The sequence below is a fragment of the Lacerta agilis genome, chromosome 5 (assembly GCF_009819535.1).
Source record: "Lacerta agilis isolate rLacAgi1 chromosome 5, rLacAgi1.pri, whole genome shotgun sequence".
Lineage (NCBI taxonomy): Eukaryota > Metazoa > Chordata > Lepidosauria > Squamata > Lacertidae > Lacerta > Lacerta agilis.
The window spans coordinates 90,622,808-90,650,421 of NC_046316.1; the positions used below are offsets into that span (position 1 = coordinate 90,622,808).

At 48.1% G+C, this 27,614-nt stretch overlaps 1 protein-coding gene across 2 annotated transcripts; it reads left to right on the forward strand.

Annotated features, from left to right (window-relative positions):
- Window positions 1–749: 749 nt before the first annotated feature.
- RNPEPL1 (arginyl aminopeptidase like 1) lies at window positions 750–26,857 on the forward strand. Of its 2 annotated transcripts, XM_033150843.1 has the most exons (11): window positions 750–2,068; window positions 9,592–9,732; window positions 11,622–11,773; window positions 12,673–12,789; window positions 14,257–14,492; window positions 16,505–16,618; window positions 18,218–18,330; window positions 19,698–19,806; window positions 22,218–22,445; window positions 23,631–23,773; window positions 25,092–26,857. In XM_033150843.1, the coding sequence occupies exons 1-11, from the start codon at window positions 1,040–1,042 to the stop codon at window positions 25,362–25,364; spliced, it is 2,655 nt and encodes an 884-aa protein (XP_033006734.1). In that variant the 5' UTR covers window positions 750–1,039; the 3' UTR covers window positions 25,365–26,857. The 2 variants fall into 2 exon arrangements, with proteins under 2 accessions (XP_033006734.1, XP_033006735.1); XM_033150844.1 differs by lacking the exon at window positions 12,673–12,789 and having other exon boundaries at window positions 990–2,068.
- Window positions 26,858–27,614: the final 757 nt, after the last annotated feature.

Below are 27,614 nucleotides of genomic sequence, written 5' to 3' on the forward strand. Positions count from 1 at the left end.
TTAGCCCTACCCAGTGTGGACCCATTGAAATGAATGGCCATGATTTATTCAGGACTAGTAATTTCAGTAGGTCTACTCTTTATAATCTGGATGCAACACACCCTGATTTGTAGCGTTTTGAGATTGCGGCATCCTGAGATTAGATAAAGGAGACAAAATTTATTAACAAGCAGACATGCTGATTCAGTAGGCAAAATGATATGCCTAAAATGCTCAGGGCCAAAGTACCTCAAGGACCACTTCTCAGCTTAGGAAGTGACCCAAACCCTGTTGATCATCATCAGATGAAAGGCAGGAGAGCTGTGTGAATTTCCTACCATGATTAGGAAACAAAAATACACCTGCATCACTTGCCCAGAGAAAAAGGGTTGAGAACCCCTGTACTAAGGGAAAAGCTGTTCTGCCCAAAGAGTGTGTTTAACATATTTTTTGGATTTCAAACTTAAAATTAAATAACGCGCGTGTGTGTGTGTGAGAGAGAGACGCCCTGCCAACACACACTGCCCCAGAGCATGTGCAGAGTCTCTTCTGCTTGGCTTTGTTTTTCAGTGCAACGTGTCGAGTACCCAAAGAAGAGTATACGAAATAATTAGCCGGGGGGGGGGTTATATATTAAGGGTCCTTTGCCGGATCGACCCGACTCCGCTCCGAATCCTCTCCGTGCCCGTCCACACGGCGAGGCCTCGGCCTCTGCTCCTCCTTCTCTCCCTCCGCCGCGCTCTTTTCCCCCCTGCTGGCGGCTGCCGGCCGCCTCCCGCTTCCCTCGGGCGCCTCCCGGCGGCCGACGACCCCGCACCCTGGGCGAGGCGCCGCACGCGAGCCCGGCAGCCAGTCAGCCCGTCCGTCAGCCAGCCAGGCCCCGGCGCTGGGCAGGGCCAGGCCGGGCCGGGCCGAGCCTCTTCCTGGCGCTGCCGAGCGGCCTGCGCGAGCCCAAAGCCGCGCCGCCGCCTCCCGCCCATGGATTTCACATAGCCGCCGCCTGGGCCGCCCGCCGCCGCCGCCGCCGCGCGCGCCTCTCTCCGCCCGGCGCCCTCCGCCCATGGCGGCCTCGGAGAGCCCCCCGGACGTGGCCTCGGCCTCCAGCTCGTCGCTCTTCCGCCTCCGGCACCTCCGCCTGGGGCTGCACTTGCGGCCCGACGCCCGCGCCTTGGCCGGCTGCTCGGTGCTGGAGCTGTGCGCCCGGCAGGGACGCCGAGCCGGCAGCAGCAACGGCGGTAGCCAGAGCCGCCGGCAGGCCCTGGTGCTGGACGCGCACCCGGCCTTGCGGGTCGCCTCGGTCGCCTTCCGGCTCTCCCCGGCCGGCGGTGGCGGGGGACGCTGCGGTTTCCTCTTCCCCGACGCCGCCTCGCCGGGCAGCGTGGAGAACCGGGGCGGCGGCGGCGGCGGCGGGGATGGCGCCCCGAGGTGCCCCGCCTGGGACCCCGCTCCCGCCTCCTCTTCCTCCTCCTCCTCCTCTTCCTCGGAGCTGTCCGGCCCGGAGAGGTGCGACCCGGCCCCCGGGCGCCTCTTGACCCGCTGCCCTTCCCCGCCCACGGGGTGCCCCTCTCCCACGCCCCTCTCGGACCCCCACCCGCACTGCCCGCTCAGCACCCCAAGCGCACTTTCGGCCTTGGGGCCGCCCCTGGCCCCTGAGCCCCTGGCAGACCCCCTGGCCGCCCACCGCTGCCACCACAGCTGCCCGGTGGCAGGGCCCCCCGACTGCCTGGTTTCACCAGACTGCCCCCTTGCCCCTGGCTCTCAGGATGGGACCCCTCCGCCAGACCCCGAGGGTGCCCTGAGGGTTGCAGCGGCTGCCCCGCACTCTCCCCTGGCTGCCCCGGCCAGCCCCGCCAACCACTTTCCGTGCTCCTTTTCTGACTTTCCTCTCGTGCCTGGGGTGCCCCCTCCACCCATTCCCACCTTCCCCGACGACCCCGTGCCGGCCTCGGTGGCCCCTTGCCCGCTTTTCTTCAGGGTGGACCCCTTCACGGACTACGGTTCGGCCCTCACCATCTCCTTGCCGTCTTCCCTGGAGCCTCACCAGCCCTTCCAGGTCATCATCCGCTACACCACGATCGATGCACCTGCTGTAAGTGCCCATTTGTCTGTGCATCCTCAAATATTGTGTTTTGGGGTGGGTGGTGCCCGTGGTGTCATTTTAGGGGATAACTTGCAGTGGAGGTGATGGTCATGGAGGCTGTGCAGATCTGGAGCTGATTACCCTTTGACAGCAGCTCGGCTAGAGTACGGAAGATGCTGCAAGGTCTAAGAGGATACCAGCGTGGTTAAATAACAGAGTCAAGGAAGTTATAAAGGCCAGCTTCGTTCAAGCCTTATCCAGGTGAAAGGAAAGCAGATTCTTGAGAAAGAAATGCAAATTGACAATAAGGGATGCAGAAAAATAATTCGAGTGACAAGTTGCTAACCAGAACAATTGATACATGTTCCAGAGCAGGGGCAGGTCTACCATATATAATTGGATTATGACTTATGCCGTTCTTGGCCATTGGCCTTCTGGTTGGGGCTGATGGGAGTTGGAGGCCAACACAATCTAGAGAGCCTTAAAGGTTACTCCTCTTAATTCAGGAGGATACCCTCCTGAAGAGATCCAGCACTACTGCCTGGACCCTTGTGGAAGCTGTGAGTGTTTCCTAGAATGCATTCCAGCATCCAGGCAAGGGTTTTGCGGCAGGCAAAAATATGTGGAAAGACTTTTCTGAGGTTTACCTCCAAATCCATCACGTTAGCTGTCATGCCACATTGGTCTGCATCAAACGTAATGGGGCTGACCCAACAACAAATGATTAATAAAGTTCAATTGCTCCTTTCCCCTGTTCTGCTTCCCTCATCTCTTGTGCACCCAGCTGTATTGGAGATTTCTTGTTTCTTAACCACAGTTTCCTGTGACATCTGAGCTGGAAAAGTGGTCTGAAGGCTCCTTTCAAATCAGAATATCAAACCAGGACCAATGAGCCCTTAATGCAGTTTCCTAATTTGGATATCATGTGCAACTGGTTTAATATATTGGAAAGTCTCCTCTGCAGATAGGCATGTGGGACATGTGGGGGCAGGGATCCACTTGAATTCCCCCTCCCTGCACTCTCCAACCAGCGATGGTTTGCTCTTGATCTGTTACACAGGTCACCTTGTGACAGCTGCTAATATTGCCTTGTCCTTTCCAATGAACATGGCATTTGTAATGAACTCAACTCCCTACCGCCCCGAGACTTAACAGGTGTCTGATAATAACTTGCATGCATTAAAAAACATTTTCATGGAATAACACTTTTTTTAAAAAAAATCATCTCTTCTGCTCCTTATTTCTCTGACCTCTCTCACTTCCAGAAGATGTTCAGATATTGATTCTTGCCACATTCTTTCTAGAAGGTAGGGTCAGAATTGGGGAACAGCTGTCAAGGACATTCTCGGATCGTACCATCACAAGGCTTCTGTCAAGAAAACAGCTATGTGTCTGTTAAGTCAAGGAGACTGAGATTTGGAATAAGAGCCATTCCCTCTCCCTGGAGAATCCTGGATACGCTGTGAGGGGAGTTTAGGGATCTCCCTGCACATAATTTTCAGCACACTCATGAAACCAGAATTTAAAGGATTCTTTAGAAAAGCTGGACTGCAAACAGGACAGGAGTTAGCGACTAGTTGCCAGTTCCCCAAAACAATTTGCAAAGCTGGACTGCAAACAGGACAGGAGTTAGCGACTAGTTGCCAGTTCCCCAAAACAATTTGCAAAGCTGGACTGCAAACAGGACAGGAGTTAGCGACTAGTTGCCAGTTCCCCAAAACAATTCGCAATGACGCTAGATGAGCAGTTTCAGTAAGCAATTGGCTTACGTTCCACTGCACCCCAAAATAAGCTTTGGGGTATGCTGTATATCTCTGTGACTTTCCCCTTTTAGATCCTCAAGACCCTCAAGAATTCTTCTCTATCAAGCCATTGATTTTGTGCAGTGCTTTTTAGCACATGGTAATCCTACTTGCAAATAAGGCATTGGAGCTGTGCACTCCAAACAAAGCTTTGGGCTACCATAATAAGTCTTATACCTGCAGCTCCAGGAGAGTATCTGCTATGAGACACTCCTAGCACTGCAGCCACCCAGTGTTTTGATTTGGCTCAGGATACTGAGAAGTGTATTTCCTCCATTCCATTTATTATCAATATATTGGGGGGGGGGGAGGAAATGGATAAAGAACTGGGGGCATGCACCCAACACATGTGGGCCAAACAAAATCACACACTGGTACAACCAGGAGACTGTTGCTTTTGAATCACCACAGCAATGCTTCATTTTGGTGCAAGACACTGTCGCACATGCTGGGCTGTGCCCACACCAATAATTGCCAATGTATATGAAAATATGGAGCTAGGGTTATGCACTTCTGCAAGCAAGAGACCATTGCAGGGTAGGCAACCTATGGCCCGTGGGCTGGATGCGGCCCAATCGCCTTCTAAATCCGGCCTGCGGATGGTCCGGGAATCAGCGTGTTTTTACATGGGTAGAATGTGTCTTTTTATTTAAAATGCATCTCTGGGTTATTTGTGGGGCATCGGAATTCGTTCAAAATATGGTTTTTCAAAATATAGTCCGGCCCTCCACATGGTCTGAGGGATGGTGGACCGGCCCACGGCTGAAAAAGGTTGCTGACCCCTGGACTATTGCCTTTGAGTCACTCTAGCGTTGTATCTGCTACAAGACACGATCAGGCATGCAGCTCCTATTTAAATAATAGCCAATAAAAAAAAGAATAAGGAACTAAGAGAAACACACTTGACAGTCCCTTCCACCAAAATGAAATAGTTTTCTTGATATCATAGAATTATAGAGTTGGAAGGTTCCTCTAGGGTCCTCTAATTCAACCCCCAAAGCTTAGTGCCAGATGTACAACCCCAGTTCCTGGATCATTTCTGCATGCGTTGGCAATTATTAGTGTGGACCCAATGCTCTTGACTGCTGGGCTGGGTGCAGTGCTAGGGCACCCTGAAGGTGACAGTCTTCTGGTTGGGTAAGTATGATTTGTGGTGGCCTCAAGCCTATTGTGGGCTGTGCAGCTCCAGTTCCTTATTTGTATATTTATTTGCAAAGATTTGCATGGGCCAGCATGGCCACCAGTGTCTTTTGCAAAAAGAAAGAGTTGAGTTGGAAAGAATGCCAGGGCAATCCGAAAGTGGTAGTCTCTTGGTTTTGTGGGGTGCACAATCTCAGTTTCTTACTCACTTCCACAAATATCGGGCAGTTCTTGATGTAGATCTAGCATACTTTTCAGTGAATTGCTCAGAAATGACACCAGGTGGACACAATGTTCTGGTGTCTCAGAGACCACTCTTCTGGAAGTGGGGGTGTGGTATATGATGCCCCAAAGCTTCATTTGCGGGGGGTGCACTCCCAGTTCCTTATTAATTTCTGCATATACTGCCATGAGAGCAATGTGCCAAACAAAGCAATGGGCTGGACACAGTTCTAGAGTGTCTCAAAGGGAACAGTCTCCTGATCATGTGGATGTGGTAGGGTGGCCTAAGGGTTGCACAGCTATAATTCCCTTATTTATTTTTACATACTTTGGCGATTAGTTGCACAGGGCCAGCACTCTCCATAGCATCGTGCACCAAAACAAAGCACTGGGCCTTATACAATGCTGAGGCTAACTCTCAAGGCATGTTGCCTCCCCTCCCTGGGATGACAGAGTCTGTTGCCTTTGGCCATCATCCTTTTTTGTGCTGGATTTTATTTGCTCCTTCCCATCTGGTTGAAATCAACTGCTGAACAATACAGTATTTATTTAGATTTCCCCATCCTCATTTCAAATCCTCAGGGCCTTTTCATACCTTCTTCACCCTGTTTGATAGGTGAGGTCGAGAAAATAGGGCTTTAACCCACTTAGGACCAGCTGTCCATAAATGGTTGGTATTTTTCTCTTAAATCTTTTTCTCTCTCTTTGTGATAATTGGACAATTGAACTTCTTATCTTTACTGTTTTGTGCTTTTCATGACAATGGAACAAGCCATGCTTGTCCACCAGGTTCCAAAAAGAGGCAGTGGAAAGGCCTTTTCTCTGTGCTGCCTCTTGGAAAGCTGCCCGTGGTCAAGACAACTGGAGACCTCTGTGCCATTTCTTTCAAAATGTTGACACAGCTCTGGATTAATTTCCTTCTGTTTCTCTGCACTCCTCCCTTGCCGTTCTTTCCAAGTAACAAGACACACATTTTATGAGCGTTTCATTTCTCCTTGTGTTGTTTGGCGTAAAGCACAGATTTGTAGGAAGGCTTCAACTGTCTTTACTGTAAAAGTCCCAATATATATAAAAAATCGGCTTGTAGCCTTGGGATCAAAACGTTTTGGAACTATCTAGATGCCCGCTAAATGAACGGCATGCTTGAATCCCTCCGTCCTGTTTAGAGCTTGGAATTTTAAAAATAGGGAGAGGGCGAAGAGAGGGGATTGATCAGGTGGGTGCTGATGTCACAGCTGGCCCAACATGCAACTATGATTGAGGGACAAGGGAGAGAGAGGGTTGGTCTCATATGGGGGTGTCTGTGTCTGGAGCCTGGGCAACCTAGTTTGGGACGACTCCTGGATTATTTCTTCCAATGGAAAGATTAATCATTGAATCAGTAAAAAGGTAAAGGTACCCCTGACCGTTAGGTCCAGTCGCGGACGACTCTGGGGTTGCAGCTCATCTCGCTCTATAGGCCAAGGCAGCTGGCATTTGTCTGCAGACAGCTTCCGGGTCATGTGGCCAGCATGACTAAGCCGCTTCTGGCGAACCAGAGCAGTGCACGGAAATGCCGTTTACCTTCCCGCTGGAGCGGTCCCTATTTATCTACTTGCACTTTGACGTGCTTTCGAACTGCTAGGTTGGCAGGAGCAGGGACCGAGCAACGGGAGCTCACCCCGTCGCAGGGATTCGAACTGCTGACCTTCTGATTGGCAAGCCCTAGGCTCTGTGGTTTGGAATGTAGTGTGTTTTGGACCATGTATAATTCCTTTGATACCAAGTCCATGATGTGGCAGCCAACAGTCTTGGTGCTGGAAGCCGAAATGGTAGCAGCAGCCTTTCTCAGTATTTTACCGCTGCTGATCTGTGGTGTCCTGATAAGTGAGGAAACTCTTACTGTTCCCCTGGGTTTCTGATTAAGGACAGGAGTATAGTCACATTCTCCACACCACTTGGCAGGGTAGGACAGATGACCAGGCTGCCAGCTGACTGCATGCACACTGTGGAAAGTTGTCAACCTGGTCCTCTCCGGATGTTTGGAACGACAATTCTCAGCCCCTCCATTCAGCTTCGCTATCTGCTTTGCATGCTGAAGGTCTCAGGTTCAGTTGCTGGCATCTCCAGGTATGGCCTGGAACATCTCCTGCTTGAAACCCTCTATTGCTGCTTCCAGTCAGTGTGGGCAGTACTGAGCAAGGTGGGCCAGTGGCCTGGTTCAGTAGGAGGTAGCTTCCTTTGTAATAAATTTAATCAAATTTTCAAAAGTTGGACGTATATACTTCAGTTGTACATAATGAATTTAACTTTTCTCAACTTCCCGCCCCATATTCCATTCTGTTTCAGTCCACCCCCTTGTTGCACAATACCTTCTTAAACCAATACATCAATACTATATTCTCTAATTCCTTCTGTTGCTCACATTTCAGATCCTGCTTGCGAGTTCATCAAACTATAATATTTCCTGAGATGGTCCAAAAAGGGCTTCCATTCTTAGTATGAGAGAGCTTTCCCTATGTTCTTGTGCTGGTGGGAGTTATAGTTGAACCACTCTTGAGATCTACAGGTGTGGGGCAGTATACAGATTTAATAAATAAAAATAATAAATAATAGTCCAAACATCTGGATGGCAGAAGCAAAGGTTAAGTTACCACATGGCTAAGGGCCATCTGGATTCACTGTGAGCAAGGCTTGCTGTGTATGTAGAAATTAGGCATATATGTAAGTCCTGCTGCTGTTTTTGGCATTGCATTTTAATTCTGTTTCTCATGGCACTTGTACACATTGTGATGCCGCCAGTGCAGGTTGGTCCAGTGCAGTGGATTCCAGTTATGGTAAGGTCAGGTGAGCCAGGGTTGCTGAGAAGAACAATCACATGGGGGAAACTTGCCTGCAATTACACAGAGGAGTTATTTCTTTGCTACAAATCAAGCATAGAGAGAGGTGCTATTATTCTGGTTTGTGAAATCAGAGCAGATGCATGGCACCAGGGAGAAGGTAAAACAGAAAACCTTCATTTCTAGAATGGAAAGCACGCGTGAAGGGAAAGTGTGGGACAAAGAAACCAGCCAGCCTTTGACTTGTTGATGCCCTCTGAATATAAAGCTTACTGTCACTTTTTGATAGAATGCCCGAAGTCATAAATCAAACAATTAGAACAAAATACCTGTTACAAACAGAACAATACTTCAAGACTAGCAGCAGCAATGTCGAAATGACACCAGCTTGGGCATCTGTCCGTGTTATTTTAAACACCTTTCTTGAATAAAAATTGATGCTTGAGCTTGCTGGCAAAAAGTATGCAGAGATGGCATTTGGTATGTTTCCTCAAGGCAGTTGAGTTTCGTAGAGCAGGGGTGGCCAACTCCCAAGAGACTGGGATCTACTCACAGAGTTAAAAACTGGCAATGATCTACCCCCTTTTTGGGGGTTCAGGTCAAAGTTGTTGAGCTTTTTATAGGAAGGAGGAAGGCCCATTTTTTGGGGGTTCAGGTCAAAGTTGTTGAGTTTTTTCAGGGAGGAGGTAAAATGTTGGCTTTTTTTAGGGGAGCCACAATTGTGCAGCTTCTTTGGGGGGGAGCCAATGATCTACCAGTGATCTACCGCAGACGTCCAGTGATCTACTGGTAGATCACGATTTACCTGTTGGACATGCCTGTCGTAGAGCAAAGAATTGCGTGTCGAGACCCTGCGACCACCCCCTCGAGGATGAAATAAAGCACAAGGACACAGGATATAAGGTTGATGTTATTGGGCAAAATTTGGCCACAACTTTATTGGTTACAGAATGTGAGCGGTATTGGCTTAGGCATCGAGTGGACCTGACTATATGTGACTCCTGCCCGCAGAGCAGGGAGTCAAGTAAGGGTAAACCACTGGTAGGGGGAGCTCTGTCGATTCAGACCGACTCGAGCTCCCCCTGGGTTCTCAAGGGGTCGTGGCATGGCCTTTAGCCCCGCCTCCCCACAGGTAAGTGGAGCGGATTTGGTGATCTGAAGTGGTGGTGAGGTACATCTGGGAGGAGCCATTCCTTAAGGTGTGTTAAGTAGTAGTGGTACCGACTGGCTAAGTAATTAACTGTTAACAATTAGACAGCTTTCAACATTGATAAACTGCGGTGGTGTCTTTGCCTGCCTCTCCTGGTTCACTTTCATACGGGGCAGTTGGTTGGTCTTCCACTATGGTTGTGCCAATGTTGGTGGTGGAAAAGGACACAGTCTGGCTTATTCATGGACAGACACGGGGTGGGGTATTTTTGCCAGCTTGTCTGCCTCCCTCTCCTCTTCCCTCATGAGAGATGTGTGCAGTTTAATAAAATGAAACTCGTCTCACTCTTTTAAAAAATACTGCCATTTCTCACACGTTCCTTCTTGTTGCTTCTATTAGATCTGGTGGCTGGATCCAGAGCTGACCTACGGCAACGCCAAGCCATTTGTCTTCACGCAAGGCCATTCCGTGTGCAACCGCTCCTTCTTCCCCTGTTTTGACACACCAGCTGTGAAATGTACTTACTCCGCCATTGTCAAGGTAGGAAGCCTGTAACAAACCACTGTTTCCTTTGGGAGGAGAAACAGTCGTTCAGGTTGCTGTGCTCTGTGATATGTTGGGATCCGTCTGAACAGACCTGCTCGGGGGGAAAAGTTTGGTGCTTTCCCTTATACCCTATTAATACTTCTGGGATGGGTGTTTGGCTAACAACTTCTACTTTATCTGCTGGGTCTGTTGCCAGAATGCCATGTGCAGGTAGGCAGTCAGGTTCTAAGCATCCCGCCCTTCCCAAAGAACTCTGGTTCTTTTTCTTCAGGAGTTGGACTCTGAAATAAACATCACTTTGGGCACCTGTCATTTATCCCTCTTGATTCATTTCGATCCGCACAAGAGACTTTGATCTGTGTCTCCTTGTTCACTCAAGTGGTTGGAGGATTAGGCTGAGCTGACTTCAGACTTGTGTGGGTTTGCTTTTTCGTTTTGTTTGTTACTAAAACCCCTTGCGGTCCACGGGTGTGCTTTAAATTTTAAAAAGCAAGAGTACACACTGAGGCTCTCTTAAGGCATAACTAATTTGTGTTAAATGCTTTTGAGTATTAACGCTCGCTCACAAATGTAGCTGCCTGACATTCAAATTGAAGTCTGATTCAGCATCCTTTTTGAAAGGCTGACAATACTGGTCCATACAAAATAGAAAATTCTTTCCAGTAGCACCTTAGAGACCAACTGAGTTTGTTCTTGGTATGAGCTTTCGTGTGCATGCACACGAAAGCTCATACCAAGAACAAACTCAGTTGGTCTCTAAGGTGCTACTGGAAAGAATTTTCTATTTTGTTTCGACTATGGCAGACCAACACGGCTACCCATCTGTAACTGAATACTGGTCCATGAGAAGCTGGCTAGTTGGTATATTAGTGGATCACAATCTCCCTTTCTTGTCACCCCAGGCTAGGGCAGAGACATCTTGCTTCAACTGATACTGCTCACACCCCTTGAATATCCTTCCTAGAAAGAGCTGTCCGGCTGTCTAATCTGTTGTTGTTATCTCAGGTGCCAGAGGGTTGGCAGGAAGGATTTCCCAGTGGTACATACTGGGGCTTTAGTGCCCCTTTCTGCTCTTTTGACCTACCAGTGACTAGCAGAGCAGCAAAAAGTTAGGCAGACTTGAAGAAATTATGGAAATCTGCTCAGTTTTCACAGTTTATATAGAGTTCTGTTTATTTTAGGAATTTGGGTTGCATGGGCAATTTCTATTTTTTGTGTGCGCACATTTGCTTGGTTTGCATGTCACTAAACGGTGGTGAATGTGTGAGTTCCCAGAGAAGAACTCTCAGCCGCTCCCCACTCCTCTTTTGGTTTTGTTCCTGCACTGGGCTGAACTAAGCCCAGGTTTGGCTTAGCCTGTTGTCCAAACCCAAACTCTCTCCTTACCAACTGCAAGCACTAGTCAAGAACAAACCTTTGCTGCAGTTTGTGGTTAGAGAGGAGCGAGCTTCACCCCATAGGAACAAGGCAGGCTGCCTTGTTTATCTAGCTCAGTATTGTCAACACAGACTGGCAGTGACTTTCCAGGGTTTAAACAGGGAGCCTTCTCCAGCCTTACCTGGAGCTGCTAAGGAATGAACCTGGGATCTTATGCAGGCAAAACAGATACTCTGCCCCTGAGTTACAGCCCTTCTTGTGTTTGGATGTCATGCCAAGTCAAACCTTGGCTTAGCTCAGCGCAGCACAAGAAAAACAAAAAGGACCAGGGAAGAGCAAAGTGGCTGCTTGCTCCTCTCCAGGACTCTGCATGTCTGCACATATTCCTGGTAAGCCACAGTTTAGCTTGCTGGGATGTGCAGACTAGGCAGCTGAGTGTTGTGCAAACCAGCTGTTAGTCTCCTTGGCCCGTACAGCATCTTGACAGCCCGTTGCTTGTTTCCCAGGCTCCTGCAGGTATGCAAGTGTTGATGAGTGCTACCCAAAGCACCTATGAGGAAGAAGAGGGCACCTATGAGTTCTACATGGAATACCCAATTCCTGCTTACCTTGTGGCACTGGTGGCAGGGGACCTTGTACCTGCAGACATTGGTCCTAGGTAAGCTACTTTGGTCTTCCTGAACTGTGCTCATTGTGAGGACCTGCTTTAGCAGCCTTTCAGATGTGCCCACAAAGTTCATTGGCCTGCATGTTTTCATTGTTCTTTTACTAGCCTGCATTTTTTTATGCTGGTGGTGGAAGAGTAGAAAACTGCTTCCTACCAAGCAGAGTGGTGGAGAAGGGATAGAGTGATTCACGCGCCTTCCTCTGACCTGTTGCATTTCCATGCTGGCGGTGGAGGAATAGACTTTCCTTCTCCTGGTTTCTGTCACAGAAACCAAGTGGCCTGATTGAGGAAGGATGGAGCAATCTATGCCTCCTCCACCAGCTCGCTTGCATGGAATCCTTGCTCACCTGCGTCTACCAGGCTAATGCGTAAATGCAAGGCTTGTGCTTGGAAGTCATCGAGCCGGACGGATCAGGAAAAGCTGTTCCCGGTGACATGGGACACTGCACACTTCTTGATCAGACCTGTGCAGCTTGAACGCTGCTGACCGGTTATGCCGCAAGACACTGTGTGGCATCTCCATACCCAGGAAAATATTTGTGGCTTTTGCCTAATCATCAATCAGGAACTTTTCTTAGACCAGGGGTAGTCAACCTTTTTATCCTACCGCCCACTAATGCATCTTTCTAAAATTTCCTTACCGCCCACCAGTGCTCGATGGAAGGAGGATTCATCTTGTGCTGTAGAATCCCCTACCGCCCACCTAGAATCCTGAAATGCCCACTACTGGGCGGTAGGGACCAGGTTGACAACTCCCGACTTAGACCTTGAAATTGTCTGCAAATGTGTATTTTAAGTTTCGTAACAGGGATCCAAAAACACTAGTGAATGATATGAATGGCGGAACCGGCATGAAGTCAGTGAGTTGACTGTTGCTGTCTTTGTAACAGGAGCAAAGTGTGGGCGGAACCGTGCCTGCTGTCAACAGCTATCAGCAAACTCTCGGGTCGGGTTGAGCGCTGGCTCAGCGCTGCAGAGAGCCTCTATGGGCCCTATATATGGGGAAGGTAGGTTTGGTGCATTCACGCTTTTGGAATAAAATGGAAGGTATCTGTAGAGGCAGTGATTCAGGAGTTTCAAGGGGCTCTTTTCTACCCTGCCACCCGTACCTCTTGGGTACCAAGAATGGTATCAGGTATGCAACGGGTGCCTCATCCAGAAGGGTTTTATTCTGAAGTTAAGGGTGCTTTGCCAAATTGTGAGCACGCTGCTTTCCTTGCACAGAAAACTTTGAATAATATAAAGTCTGGCTCATTCTGACACGGAGTGCAAAAGGATCAGAATCCAGAGCTAATGGGTGAAATGTTAGACTTTTAAGTGGTGTTTTTTCAAACGGTTATAATGAGCCTCCCTCATTCAAGAATACAACAATTGTTCAAGGCTCTTCATGGGGTCATAGAATTATAGAGGTGGAAGGGACCCTGAGGGTCATCTAGTCCAACCCCCTGCAATGCAGGAATCTCAATGAAAGCAGCCATGACAGACGGCCATCCAATCTCTGCTTAAAAATCTCCAGAGGAGGAGAGCTCACCACTTTCTGAAGGAGTCCATTCCACTGTTGAAAAGCTCTTACTGCCAGACATTTCTTCCTGATGTTTAGTCGGAATCTCCTTTCTTTTAACTTGAATCCATTGGTTCGGGTCCTACCGTCCGGAGCAGCAGAAAACAAGCTTTCTCCATCTTCCATGTGACAGCCCTTCAGATATTTGAAGATGGCTATCCTATCTCCTCCCAGTCTCCCCTTTACCAGGCTAAACATACCCAGTTCCCTCAACCGTTGCTCAGCAGGCTTGGTTTCCAGACCCTTGATCATCTTGGTTGCCCTCCTCTTCACACGTTCCAGCTTGTCATCATCCGCCTTAAATTGTGGCAGGTGAATGTGGGAGGGAGCGATGCTGTAGCTGTGGGGGGCAGCATTATTCTTTCATTCTCCTACTGCAAGTAGAAAGATTGTGATAAATAAGGGGCCAGTCCATTGGATTGTGTGCCATTATAAAAGAACTCCAGAACTGATTCTGTTCAATGGGGTACAGGGCTTGAGTACCTGCACAAAGCCAGTCCCTGTCTTAATCTACCCCATAACATGGGGAAATCTCAGGTTTGCCATTCGCAGCTCCTTTGAGAAGTGGATGCGTAACATACAGCCAACCCTACCACTTCAATGGCAGTGCCCCTCCCACCACACCCAGAATGCGCAGATGGGCTGGGAGAGACCGGGAACAGGCAGTTTTAGGGTGGCGTGACTGGTTGGGTCGCACTGGGGCACCAAAACAATGCTTTAGAACAGAGCTTGAGAGGCGAGGGGCACCAAATTTTAGAGTCTCGCAGGCTGCGGCTGAAATTTGAGAGCCCAAAGTCCTCCAGTGCTGGGAAGGGGGATTCCTCTATGCATTTCCACACACTTGTGAGAACTATGGCTCCAAGGTCCTGAGAGTGACCTGCGTCCTCCCCCCTCCCGCCCTTGTCCCTTCCAGGTACGACATAGTTTTCCTTCCTCCCTCTTTCCCCATTGTCGCCATGGAGAACCCCTGCCTCACCTTCATAATCTCTTCCATCCTGGAGAGCGACGAATTCCTCATCATCGATGTCATCCACGAAGTGGCCCACAGCTGGTTTGGCAATGCCGTCACCAATGCCACGTGGGAAGAGATGTGGCTGAGCGAGGGGCTGGCCACTTACGCTCAGCGCCGGATCACCACCGAGACCTACGGTAAGCGTGGCAGGGTAGGTGGTTGCTTCCGTGACCTTGTTTACATTGTTTGAAAAGAAGAGCTTGTTTCAGCAACCTGGGCGCCGTTAGCAGGGGCCCCCAAGAGCTCCCATTCTTACAGCATCTACAGTTCCTAACAAAGCATCAGGGAGCTGCAGTCCTGACGCTCTAGATCTCTTGGAGCTCCTAATACTTCCCAAATAACCGTTTTCAACAAATAGGAAGCCAAGCTCAAGATACCTCCCCACGGCTCCTCCCCTTGCGGGAGAAAATTTCCCCTTTGCCTCCCGACATCCGTAAGGCAGTTTGTCGTTCCTTTGGCGAAAGCCATCATTAAGGCTCTTGTTTAATCAAGATCTGAAACCGTGATTCGAAGTGGGTTTTAGATCCTGGCCCAGGAGTAGCCCTGATTCCCTTCTACGATTGGATTGAAGGCTTATGCAAACTCGCAACATATGAACAACTTTCATATAAATGCAGACTTGCCATGGGCAAATTCAGTGACATTTGGAATCCATTCTTACAAATACTGTAATACAGGGGTCAGCAAGCTTTTTCAGCAGGGGGCCGGTCCACTGTCCCTCAGACCTTGTGGGGGGCCGGACTATATTTTGAAAAAAAATATGAACGAATTCCTATGCCCCACAAATAACCCGGAGATGCATTTTAAATAAAAGCACACATTCTCCTCATGTGAAAACACCAGGCAGGCCCCACAAATAACCCAGAGATGCATTTTAAATAAAAGGACACCTTCTACTCATGTAAAAACCTTGACCTCTGAAGACAAATAAGATGGGAAATCAGAGGACAGATTGGACCACTGAAATGGAAACAACTGAATTTTAATGAGACTACTCTGGAGTCGATGAATTGTAGGTTGCAGCTTGATTCTTGGTTAACTGATATCACAAAAAGGTTTCCAGTTGCAGGCAGAAAATGTCCCAGTTTATGTCATGCACTTGAGCAGCTCACCATGTGATAGCAGCTGTCACATAACTTCATTTAAAATTGCCTTTAGGGTGAGAGCCCTAAAGTGTACACCCTTCCATCATCTGCTTCCTTGAGATCCTGTGCGTGCCATCCCCTCTGCTGAACGCTGGGCGTTTCTTGGGAAGCCCAGGATTTCAACTTGGTCATTTATCTCAGATTAGCTGCTTTCTCTTGTCCCCATTTCACCGGCTCCTGAAACAGTGACCTACTTCACAGCAGTTGTGGGCAGAAGATTGATCACAACCAACTGGTAGATGTCTGGACAATCTGCAGTAGATCAGAATTCTCTAAACTGATGAACTAAAGAAAGCTTTGGGGGAAAACCAGGAGTGGATTTTTGTGTGGAAGGGCTATGAGCTCAGTTCAGGTTCTGGATGTAAATTCCTGGGCTAAGCATGTGCTCAGAGGCACCTTGCACCGACTCCCAAGTCTATATCCTACACACTATTTTGCAGTTGGCTCCAGTTGGGTTCCCTTGGGGTTTTAGTGAAAAACAGCGGAAGCAGATGCCACAAACCTGAAGTGTGCCCACCCCTTCTCTGTAGAATTGTTGTAAGGCTGAATGAACTAATTACTTTCCCTGAATCTTTATTGTAATGCCATGGTTTGGGGATTTTGCAATTTGGCAACATAGCTTCTTGGAGTGTTTGGTTGGCCTTCCATGATGTCACAGAAAGGTGGGGACAGGCTGCCAGTGGGTGAGCTGTCCAGATAGTAAGTAGCAAGGACTGGGTCAGAATGGTGAGGTCCCGTTAAGAGAGCAGGCCTAATAGGGTCACGGGGAGGTTAGGAAATGGAGTTTGGAACTGGGAGCGGTTGAGAGGAGGGAAGGCAGAATCAGAAGGCCACGAGAGGAGTGCGAGAGGGCTGGAGGGACTGGGAGAGAGAATGATCAGAGAAAAGAGGTGGCTGGGGGTTGCAAAGGGAAGGGAAGCGGAAGTCCATGTGTATTTGAAATGCACAGCCAGATTTTTGGCTGCAGAGTTTCGGGCACCAATACATTTTGTTTCCGTGCGCAGGTGCTGCCTTCACGTGCCTGGAGACTGCCTTCCGGCTTGATGCCCTCCACAGGCAAATGAAGCTCCTTGGGGAGGACAACCCTGTTAGCAAGCTTCAGGTGAAGCTGGAGCCAGGTATGTCCTGCGTTGAGATGAGCCGGCTGCGTCTCGGCTTTTATCAAACAGGCCGGCTCACCCTGCCCATTTCTGGCTTCCTGTTATGCTTGAGCTTCTGCTATCATGGCTGTAATCTCATCCCCCCCTCCACCCCCTCCCCCAAGCCTGAAATAAGTGGCTGCATCTTGGGTCAGTTTCACAAAACAAATTCAGTGTCGCAGAGACAGGCCAAGCATGAAATATCACAGCACACTGGAAGTCGTTGCTTATCAAAATGCTGCTCTAAATTAGGGGCAGGCAACGAGCTTTCACGATAAAGTATGGAGGTGGTTATTTTGGATTTCAGTCCCACAACACATCATTACATTGCTGGGTTCCCTTCTTTCTCTCATCTCCCTGCTTCTTTACATTCTTTGACTACAGAAGGGTCTATAATAAGGCTGCAATCCTTACTGCCTGACAGTAAGCCTAAGCCCCTCTGAACTCTGTAGGATTGCACTGTAAGAACCCCAGGAGATTACATAAGGCCTACAGGTAACTGCTAGATTACTTGATGGTAATACCTCAAGGACTGCCTCTCCCCATATGAACCAACCCAGACCCTGTGATCACCATCTGTGTCCCTTCTTCATGTGCTTTTTCCAGGAAGCACTCTTATGCCTCTTTCACAGCTGTGGCTTCTCCCAAGTGACCCCGGGAATTGTAGTTTGTAAAGAGTGCTGAGAATTCTTAGGAGAACCTTAACAAACTGCAGTACCCAAGATCCTTTAGAGGAAACTATGAAAGTGGTACAAGAGTGCTCTTTTATTTTTATTTTCCTTCCCTATCCTTTTTATAAATTTATTTTTTTGTTTGTTTTTTTCAGATTAACATTTTACAGTCACATATCCAACATACAACATAGAAACAAGGTTCCAAAGAATCTCCTGAACTTTGCTCCTCCCCTTTGTGGGTCCTATTGTTAATCGTTTCCTCTTGCATCTTTTATAATAATCCAAATCTTTTACCTCTCCATTGCGTCCAAAATTCATCATTAAACTACAAGTGTTATTCCAGTCCTACCAACAATTTTAACTGTTTACAATGGTTTTTAAGATAAATTATAAATTTTCCCAATTCCTTATTAAAATGTTGGTCTTCCTGATTTCCTTTCCTTTCCTTTCCAAGATCCCAGGGTGGTTCACAGCACAAAAGCACAAAATGAGAATATAAAATACATAATAAAACAAAAACAAGCCAACACCTTCCCACAAACAGATTTTAAAAGCCATAGAATCTTAAATCAACCGAATGCCTGGTTGAATATGTGTGGCTGTGACCACAGATTCACCCATCTCTCTCTCTCTGCCTTCTCCATTTCCTGTTCTAGATTGCAAACTCTTAGCATGTGGAGTTGCAGGGGCCTGTTTCATGTTTTGCTTCTGAAACTTTATGGAGCACCACAGACACTGATGATGCTGTATAAATAAACCATAATTTGAGGAGGAGGGGAAGAAGCTGTGGACCAAGGAAGCTTTTGGTGACATTTTTGCTTGCAGCTTTACCAAGATACTGTTGTGTTCTCTCTCCCTCTCTCCTTCCCTCCCCTTGCCTGTCCCCCGTCCCTCGGTCTTACAGGTGTGAATCCTAGCAATCTGATGAACCTCTTCACGTACGAGAAAGGTTACTGCTTTGTTTACTACCTGTCTCAGCTCTGTGGAGACCCAGCACGCTTTGATGCCTTCCTTCGAGTTAGTAACTTGGGTTTCAGAGGTGGGGTGTGTCCGTGTGCATGTATGTGAGACTCCTGCCTGTGTGCATTTCCCTTTGAGACACCCAGGAGAAAGAGAGGGGTGGCAATTTTAGAAAAAGAGGAGGAGGAGAGGCAGTATGGCATGCTTTAAGCAAGGGCTTGAAAATAGCTGTTTGTTAGAGGAGAATACTTCTGCAGGAGACCGCTCGGTGAAACAGATTAGCGAAGGGTCCCACTTAAAGCAACTCAGTCAAAGCAATGAGTCGGGAGGTAGTGGAGAAGGAAGACAAGATAGAAGGGGTTTCAGGGCAAACACCCATCCTGAGAATGTGGCCTACATGTTGCCAGAGAGACCTCGCTTTCACTGCTTCCCCCCCCCCCATCCCCACAAGTGTTAAGCGAGAGATCAAGTAAGCAGCATTTAGAACATAGGGGCTGCTGCTGGTGGTGTTCAGGTGAAGAGCTGATGCAATGCTTAAGGGGTCCTGAGTCAGAGCTCCAGAAAATGCTGGGCTGGATGCAGCAAGAGGAGCAGGAACGGGAATATATATTACTGTTGTTCTTAATATCAATGCATTGATTGTTTCATTTTAGTATCTGTATATTGTATTTTTGTTTTTCACTGTAACACACTCTTGAGTGACATTTTAATAGAAAAGCAGGGCATACTTTTCTAATCTGATCTAAGCAGCTGACATGGCAATGTATGCTAGATAAATCTCCGCTGGTCTTCTCAGGCGCGGCTTCTGGCTCATTCTGCGGTTAGCCTGAGTCTTGTGTTCATGTATGTCAAGAAACGCGGCCTGTCCTGCATGCTAGTTGCATCCCTGCTCCCCAATTACCAACAACCCTTTGGAGCATTATATATTTTATTTCTGCGTTCAGCCTGGCCTTCCTAAAGGATTGAAGTGCCAAATAATTTAAAGGAAGTTCTTGTGACAGATGAATGTCCTTTAGTGAATCTTTAGGAGGAAGGAGTTTCATGATTTGGGGTGTCAGTGGTAATGTGGGTCAACAATGTTGATTTACATAAGTTCTTCCTTCCTTCCTTCCTTCCTTCCTTCCTTCCTTCCTTCCTCCCTCCCTCCCTCCCTCCCTCCCTCCCTCCCTCCCTTCCTTCCTTCCTTCCTTCCTACCTTCCTTCCTTTCTCTCTCTCCCCCCCCCATGCAGTCTCCTCTGGGAAATAGTCTTTCCTTACCTGTTGCATTTCACTTTTTCCTCTGCATGCTTGTTCCATCCCCCTTCGCCTTCTCTGTTATTGCCCTTCCTTCTCCCATTATATATATGATTTTGCTACTTAGCTGTCTTTCTCTTTCCCCTGAAACTTGCCAACTCCTTGACCCATTCTTCCGGCTCTCTTCCAGGCCTACATCGAGAAGTACAAGTTCACTAGTGTTGTGGCCCAAGATCTCTTGGATTCCTTCCTGGCTTTCTTCCCAGAACTGAAAGAACAATGCATTGAGAGCAGAACAGGTAGACAAGAACACATTGGCTGCTTTTGCTTTTGTTGAAGCGTGGTGAAAATAAATGACCCTGGGATCTTCTCCTCTAGCAATCATCATCATTCTGTGGGTGTGCAGTGCAGCAGCTGTTGTGCCATTCAGACAGGGACAGAGAGAGGGGACGGCTCCACAGTTGTGGTGGTTTGTGTGGGCCTCTTTGGCAGTCAGATGGTGTAGAGGCTGGGATGGGATGGGAGAAATGCAAGGGTCTGGAAACCAAGTCTGATGAAGAACGGTTGAAGGAGCTGGGGATGTTTAGCCTGGAAAAGAGGAGATGTGATAGCCATCTTCAAATATCTCAAGGGCAGTCACATAGAATATGGAGCGAGCTTGTTTTCTCCTGCTCCGGAGGGTAGGACTTGAACCAATGGCTTCAAGTTACAAGAACATCAGGAAGAACTTTTTGTCTGTAAGAATTGTTCAGCAGTGGAGCAGACTTCCTTGGAAGGTGGTGGACTCTCCTTCATTGGAGACTTGGCTAGTCATCTGTCCTGGGCGCTTTAGTTGAGATTCCTGCATTGCAGGGGGTTGATGACTCTCAAGGTCTCTTCCAATTATATGATTCTATGAGAAGCAGCCAAAGAATTGATGCTTTTGAATTATGGTGCTGGAGGAGACTCTTGAGAGTCCCATGGACTGCAAAAAGATCAAACTTATCCATCCTTAAAGAAATCAGCCCTGAGTGCTCACTGGAAGGGCAGATCCTGAAGTTGAGGCTCCAGTACTTTGGCCACCTCATGAGAAGAGAAGACTCCCTGGAAAAGACCCTGATGTTGGGAAAGATGGAGGGCACAAGGAGAAGGGGACGACAGAGGACAAGATGGTTGGACAGTGTTCTCGAAGCGACTGGCATGAGTTTGGCCAAACTGCGGGAGGCAGTGGAGGGTAGGGGTGCCTGGCATGCTCTGGTCCATGGGGCACGAAGAGTCGAACACGACTGAACGACTGAGCAACAACAACAATGAGAAGCAGCAAAGAGCTGTCCCCTCTGGCCTGGCAGTGATTCAACTGTTTCTTGCACTGTTGCAGCTTAAGCTAAATCTGTAGGTTGCAATTCGTAGCCCAGGAAGAGAAGCCAGGGGCTGGGTTCAAGGAAGTCACAAATGTGAATTGCTTTTGACGGCTGACTCATCACTGGTACTGGAATGAATATGAATATAGTTCATGCTGTTGCTGTTCTAAGTTCACACCACTTAGAGCTGGGAGGAGAAAAGGGAAGTATTTAACAGGGTGTGGCCAGCAGCAAAGACATGTGGAGAGTTGGGTGACTTGGATTTGTATTTAATTTAATTGCTGCTTGGTTTTAAGCTATATATTTTCCATGGGCTACCATCTGCAGTTTCAAGAGTTTGCTCCTGTCCTCCTTCCCCTCTCTGACTGATTGGTGTTGTGCCTGCCAGCAGAAAGAAAGCTCCATCATGGCATTATCTGAGTAGGGCTTGGGGTGGGGAAGAAGGGAGAGGCATGATTGTTTTGTGATATTGGAGATTAAGATTGCCTTAGTACATGGTCTGTAGACTTGGGACCCATGCTTTGCTTTACTTTGTTGTGGAGCACATGTCTTGCATTCTGAAGGTCCCAGTTTTATAGAATCACAGAATTGTAGAGTTGGAAGGTACCCCAATGAACATCTAGTTCATGTTGTAAATTGTCCAGGGAAACGGGAACAACGGGCATGCTCCCTGCTGAGCCAAACACCCCCCCGGCCGAACTGCCGGTCGAACTTCAAAGTCCTGGAACAGCAGCAGAAAACCAGAGACCTAGCTTCAGAAAGCCAGGCACTCTTTCTGACCATTTAGCAGCAGAAGATGCACCACAGAGGCTGGCATGAACATTATAGTTAAGCATTTATTAGGCAAACATGAGGACAAAAGAAAGCACACGTGCAGTCACCTCCATGTTCGGAAAACGAAAGAGAAAGTACAGACTGAGGAACGGAAGTTCCCAGCAGCACACTGGAACACTATACAGACATGTGACAAGCTCCCATCCTCAGTCTGTTATTAAGGTGGAATGGGAATTACAACAGTTCAACCCCCTGAAATGCAAGAATCTCAGCTAAAGTGTCCAAGACAGATGGCCACCCAACCTCGGCTTAAAAACCTCCAATGAAGGAGAGTCCACAACCTTTCTAGCAAGTACCACCCACTGTTGAACGGTACACTGGTATCACGAGCGAAAAACATCCCCGGGGACAGGACTGAAGAAATATTTGTGCCTGAGATGCTGGAGGAACACTGCCAACCAGTACAGATAGTGTTCTGCCAGCAGCCTGATCCAGTGTAATGCAGCTGCAAATGCTCACAGAAACCTGAGTGTTCCCAAGCTGAAAAGAAGTGCAGGCTGCTCCCTGTCTGATGCTGGTTTGTGTGTCTGTTGCAGGACTAGAGTTTGAACGCTGGCTCAATGCCACGGGTCCTCCTTTAATTGAGCCAGACTTATCTCAGGGATCCAGTCTGACCTGCCCTGTGGAGACGCTCTTCAGCCTCTGGACCGCAGAGCCTCTGGATGCTGTGGCTGCTGCTGGCAGCGTTGATATCGCAGAATGGCGGACGTTCCAGACCGTGCTCTTCCTTGACAGGCTGCTGGACGGGTCTCCGCTGCCCGAAGGTGAGTTTCGTTGAGATGGCAGGTGAGCATCTGAGTCCCTGCATAGCTCAGCCAGAAAAATTTGAAGGTCGCGAGTAAAAGGTTTGTATCGGAGATAGCCCTAAGTATAAAACGGGAGCATGAGTGACCAGCCAGCAGTTTAAAGCTGGAGGAGGAGAGGACAGGATCCTCTGGGAAACTCGACACACCTGCTGTACCTGAAACTGGGTGTGGCGAGTGCAGTTGAATGGGACACAGCTGTGGGCAGCCAGAGGACATATCACATGCCTTGTGCATTCCCTTAAAGAGTGTGAGACTAGGGTGATGTCTGCTGTTTTCAGGAACTCTTCTTGTTGTGAGACTTTTGTGGGCTTGCTGAGAGTTTGTTTGGACCCTGGGTGAGAACCCAGAGGCTGAGGAGGCGGGTGTGCCAGAAGGAAAATGAAATTTAATATATTAAGCGGTATAGAAATTCAGTAACCAAATAATAAATATTCAGGTCTTCCAGAGTTATCAGTAATAGACTCTGACAGCCAGGTAAGGAAACACTGCAAACTCCTAAGCAAAAGCGATGGTCACAAGCCGGTGCATCTCGCCACATCCATTTGGAGAAACAAATTGGCCAGTGTTTCACAGCTGTGGATTCTCTAGAGACGGCAAAAGCATGTCTTTTTATAAATTACAAAGATCCAGTCTAACTGATACACTCACCCCGGGGATCAGCATGCCTGTAGCCAGTTTGGTGGTAGGACTGCAGTTTGTTAGGGTAGCCCATGTTTTGCATGCAAAAAAATTCCAGGTCTGGTTTTGGCATCTCCAGGTAGAGCTGAGAAAGATCTCTGTGTGAAACCCTGGCGAACCACTGCCAGCCAGCGCAGACAGTATTGAGTTAGATGGAGCAGTGGATCTGCACGATCTACCACAGCTTCCTATGTCCCTATGAGTTTCATTTCCTCCTTAGTATTGTTCAGAGCATCTCACCATATGAGCCGAAGCGGCTATGCTGTGAATGGCAGTGAATGTTAGCTGCCTTCGCTCATACGAACTTCAGAGCAGGCCAGAGGCAGACTAAAATCTAGGGGCATTTTTCGCGTTAAGGTGTGGTTGGGTTAGGTTTGCAAATTCAGTCTTCTGAAGGATCTGAAGCCCTTCTGGGTTGGAGGCTTCCTGGTTCCATTTCTGAACGTTTCCGTATGTGCTCTTCAGAGGTGATATCAAAGCTCTCTGAATGCTACTCGGCTCAGCTGGACGGCATGAACGCAGAGATTCGCATCCGCTGGCTGCAAATCATTGTCCGCAACGACTACCACCCCGATCTTCACAAAGTCCGCCGCTTCTTGGAAAACCAGGTACTAACTTCCAGATTAAAAACACCCTGCGTCTCTCGGGGGCATGAGATTCGGGCATGAAACAAGCTGCTGATTGACCGAGTGTGTGGATCAGGTGTGTGGTGCAGTTTGTCGGCACGTGGAAACTGGTGGCTGAACTCATTGGTGGGCTGGATGAGGTTAGGCAGGTCAGTATTATGTTTCCTGTAGTGCAGACAGAGGACTGAGGCTGAGAGAGGGTGGCTCGCCAAAGGCCGTCTGCCGAGTTTAAGGTTGAGAGCCAAACCAAGACTTCCTGATCCGTAGGAGGTGCTTTACACGGAGGAGGGAATCAGGAGGTGGAGGAAAAGCTTGGATGTGAGTGGGAAAGGTGCGAAGAAGCATCGCCCAGGAGGAGAGAGGAGGGATAAGAGATGGGGGTGTAACAAGGAGGACTCAATGAAATTAATGGACATCCCTAACGTAGAGTTCAGTTTGTCTGAGCGTATCTTGGATGCAACTCATGGTGCTTCAGTAGATTTTAAGAAGCCAATCTATTTCTATCTTCCCTTTTGAATCTCTATTATTATCATTATTCATTTCATTTCTATACTGTTTTATATTTTTAAAGAGGGAGGATCTCAAAGCAGCATACAACCTACATTAAAACAGCAAATAAAACAATTCAGAATAAAAAATTACTGAAGAAAGTTGAATATAAAGTGTACAGTTAAATACAATTAACATTCAAACATAATTCACAGGGAACGAAAATATCATCCTAAACATTTTTTTTAAAAAAACACTACAGAGGAGGTCAACTGCAGAATGCACGTTCAGCAGAGCAAAGTTAACAAAAAATTATCTTAAACATTTCAAAAGAAAGCTTTACTAAGTGAAGTCAAATATAAAAATGCACATTTGAAACAGCATAACTAGCAAACTAATAAAATATTCTCATCAGCATAAAACATATCTGCTGCTGTACTTTCTAGTACTTTTCCTTTTACTAGAATACAAGAATAATGTGTTTGCACAATAATAAAAATATTTTTGTGGGAGAGGGTTGTTGGTTTGTTTTTGTTTCGTTATGTATTTTGTGTTCTCATTTTGTATTTTTATGTTGTGAACTGCCCTGTGATCTTTGGATGCAGGGTGGTATACAATATTATTATTATTATTATTATTATTATTATTATTATTATTATTATTATTATTATTATTAATAATAATAATAAATAATTAGCCAGTCCTTTGGCTGGCTTATGCAGTACCACCAGTCTATCAGTTTTTGTTGCTAGCTCTAAACCAGAATGCATATTTATTTTTGTACGGTCACTGAGTCCCATTTGTATTGCAGATGTCGCGGATGTACACGATTCCATTGTACGAGGACCTCTGCACCGGCACCCTGAAGTCGTTTGCCTTGGACATTTTCTACCAGACCCAGAACCAGTTGCACCCCAACTTGCGGAAGACCATTCAGCAGATCTTGACGCAGGGCCTGAACCCACTCCTTGCCATGGACGCGGCAGCTCTTGTGGCAGACCCTCTGGCTGCTGTGGTAGAGGACAAACCCCCAGAAGCTGCACACAGTGCCATTTCTCTCAGGGACGTAAACGTTTCTGCTTAGCTCCCCAGCTCATGCCGGGCGTTTGAAAGTGAAGGAGCAGCCAGGCAAGGGGCAACGTGAACCAAGTGCTGCCTCCTGACCCTCTGTGCCACATCTTGGGGGGGGGGGAGAGATTGGATCTCTTGTCGTTGCTCCCACCCACCCCTGCCCCCATTACACACACAAATGTGCCTTCCGGTGCCCAATTCGTTGGCACAGCCAGATATCAGGGATGTCTCCTCTTCTAGCTGCAAGCGGGAACTGTTATGGGATGGATCTGTTGACTTGATGCATCATGAATGTGGATTCCAGGGCGACTTCTGTTCTCCCGCTGCCAACGGGAAGAGTTCTGTCTCGGGCACTTGGGAGGGGCTGTGTCCTCCAGGCCTTCAGAGAGGCAAAGTCGCCACTGGCTGTGCACTGACAAGGAAGTAAAGGGAGGGGGGGAACACTATCAGGATCATGGATATTTGAAGGTTTGACAGTGCTCTGCAAAGAACAGAAAAAGGAGTGATGGTGGAGTGTGTTCCGTTTTTGTGCTCCTTTACTGTGTTACTCAGGAGGTGGAAGGTTTAGAACAATGCCTTCAAGCAATGCCTTGGCTTCATCAAGATGGTCAAGCGTTAAAGGCTAGGAGACAGAGGGTGGATTTGAAATCCTCCCTCACTTCACTTCTGATTTTCTACTTTGCCGGCTGCTTGACACCCAAACCCACTCAACCAACTGTAACGGGGCCAGGGGCCTGTTTTCCTAAAACTACGCTGCAAAACCATCATTAGTGTCTGGAACACAGCTCTGAAAACAGCAGGTAAGGATGACTGGCATCACCAACTCACATTGCAAATTAACAAGTGGGACGCAATGGCAAACTCAGGCACAATCCTCCGGTAACTTTCCACATTGGTTAAGTGTGCAAATTCTGCTCATTTTAAAGGAGGCCAGAAGAAGTGAAGATTCTGGCGGATTGTCTCTCTGGTCTGTTGGTGCTTCCCAGTGGTCATAGGAATGGACAAACAGGCTAGGTCTTGAGTGAAGAATGGTATGCTTTGTGTCCTGTTCAGCCTGTGTCTTGGCTAAGGACATTTTAAAGCCTCTCTCTCTCTGGATGAGAAAGCAACCGTTGAATATGAAAGCCAGCTTCTTCCAAAGCCTTTCCTTCCTGGCCATTAGGCAGAGAGAAACAGAGACTGACTATGCAATGCCCTTCTGACCAGCCAGCCGAACTGCCGTCGTGTCAAAAGTGAACGGAAGGGGCAACCGTATGTAGAGGCATTGGTGCATCTTTCAGAAGATGGCTGGAAGTGGACAAAATGGTGCAGCGTCAAGTTTTCCTGCTGTGGGAGCGGCTGTGTTTTTAATATCTCTCTCTGAGCGCCTTTTTCTGCAAGAAGCAGAGAGCTGAGAATTGAACAAATAGGTCTATAAAGAGGCTTCCAACGAAAGTCAAACAGGGTGCTGGAAATTGCCATATCTTCCAGGGGTGGAGGCAGTACAGGAACGTGTGTGTGTTTTTAAATTAACTCTTTGCCTTTTTGAGAGTTGAGTGTGCCCAAAGGGCTGCTTAACGCTTCGTGTAGACGAGAATATGCTGGTGCTTGCTGCTGTGACCCTGTAAAGAACATATGGGGAACCCTTTGATTCATGGGCTGGGTGGATGCAGTCCTCAGAGGGTTCCCATCAGGCTCCCTGAACACCTCCTCTTTGGCCCCCCTCCTACTCGAGTTCTGTGCTGGCTGCAGCAAACTGCAGGCATTGGGACTTGGTCCAGATGGGGAGCATAGCCAAGGGGGATAAAAAAAGCCCTTCACCACCCACACCATGGCTCCGATCTGTATCAGGCTCCCAGCACCTACAGTTTGCATCACCCAAAAAGGATCTATTGAAATGAACTGGGTTGGGGTTTTTTTTGGCAATGCAAATTGCAGGTGGCCGGGGGGCGGGGCTGCTCTATGTTCAGCGTGTGTGTTTTTGTCTGATAAGGCTTGCGTGACTTCACGTATCTGGCCCTCCCTTTGCTGAAACGTCACTGCTTTTCTCAACCCGAAAAGTGTTCCTCACCCCTGCCGTAGATGTCTTGTCCCCGTGCACTTGGGGAACACGTGGCAGACTCTTCCTTGGGATCTGCAGCCGGTGACTCCTCTGCAGTTTTTGGACACACACAACTCCCCTCCTTATTTCCCTGTCTGTTGCACAAGTAGTGTGCAATAGCCACGGGATTTTCCTGTGCTCATGGCCACCACATTTCAACAAGAACATTGGTTAATGTCGCCC

Excerpts from the sequence above, each read along its gene's own strand:
- RNPEPL1 (XM_033150843.1), top strand. The coding sequence starts at position 1,040 with ATGGCGGCCTCGGAGAGCCCCCCGGACGTGGCCTCGGCCTCCAGCTCG. Across the intron at positions 9,733-11,621 it reads CTTACTCCGCCATTGTCAAG|GCTCCTGCAGGTATGCAAGT; the intron begins GTAGGAAGCCTG and ends CTTGTTTCCCAG. Across the intron at positions 23,774-25,091 it reads GCCGCTTCTTGGAAAACCAG|ATGTCGCGGATGTACACGAT; the intron begins GTACTAACTTCC and ends TTTGTATTGCAG.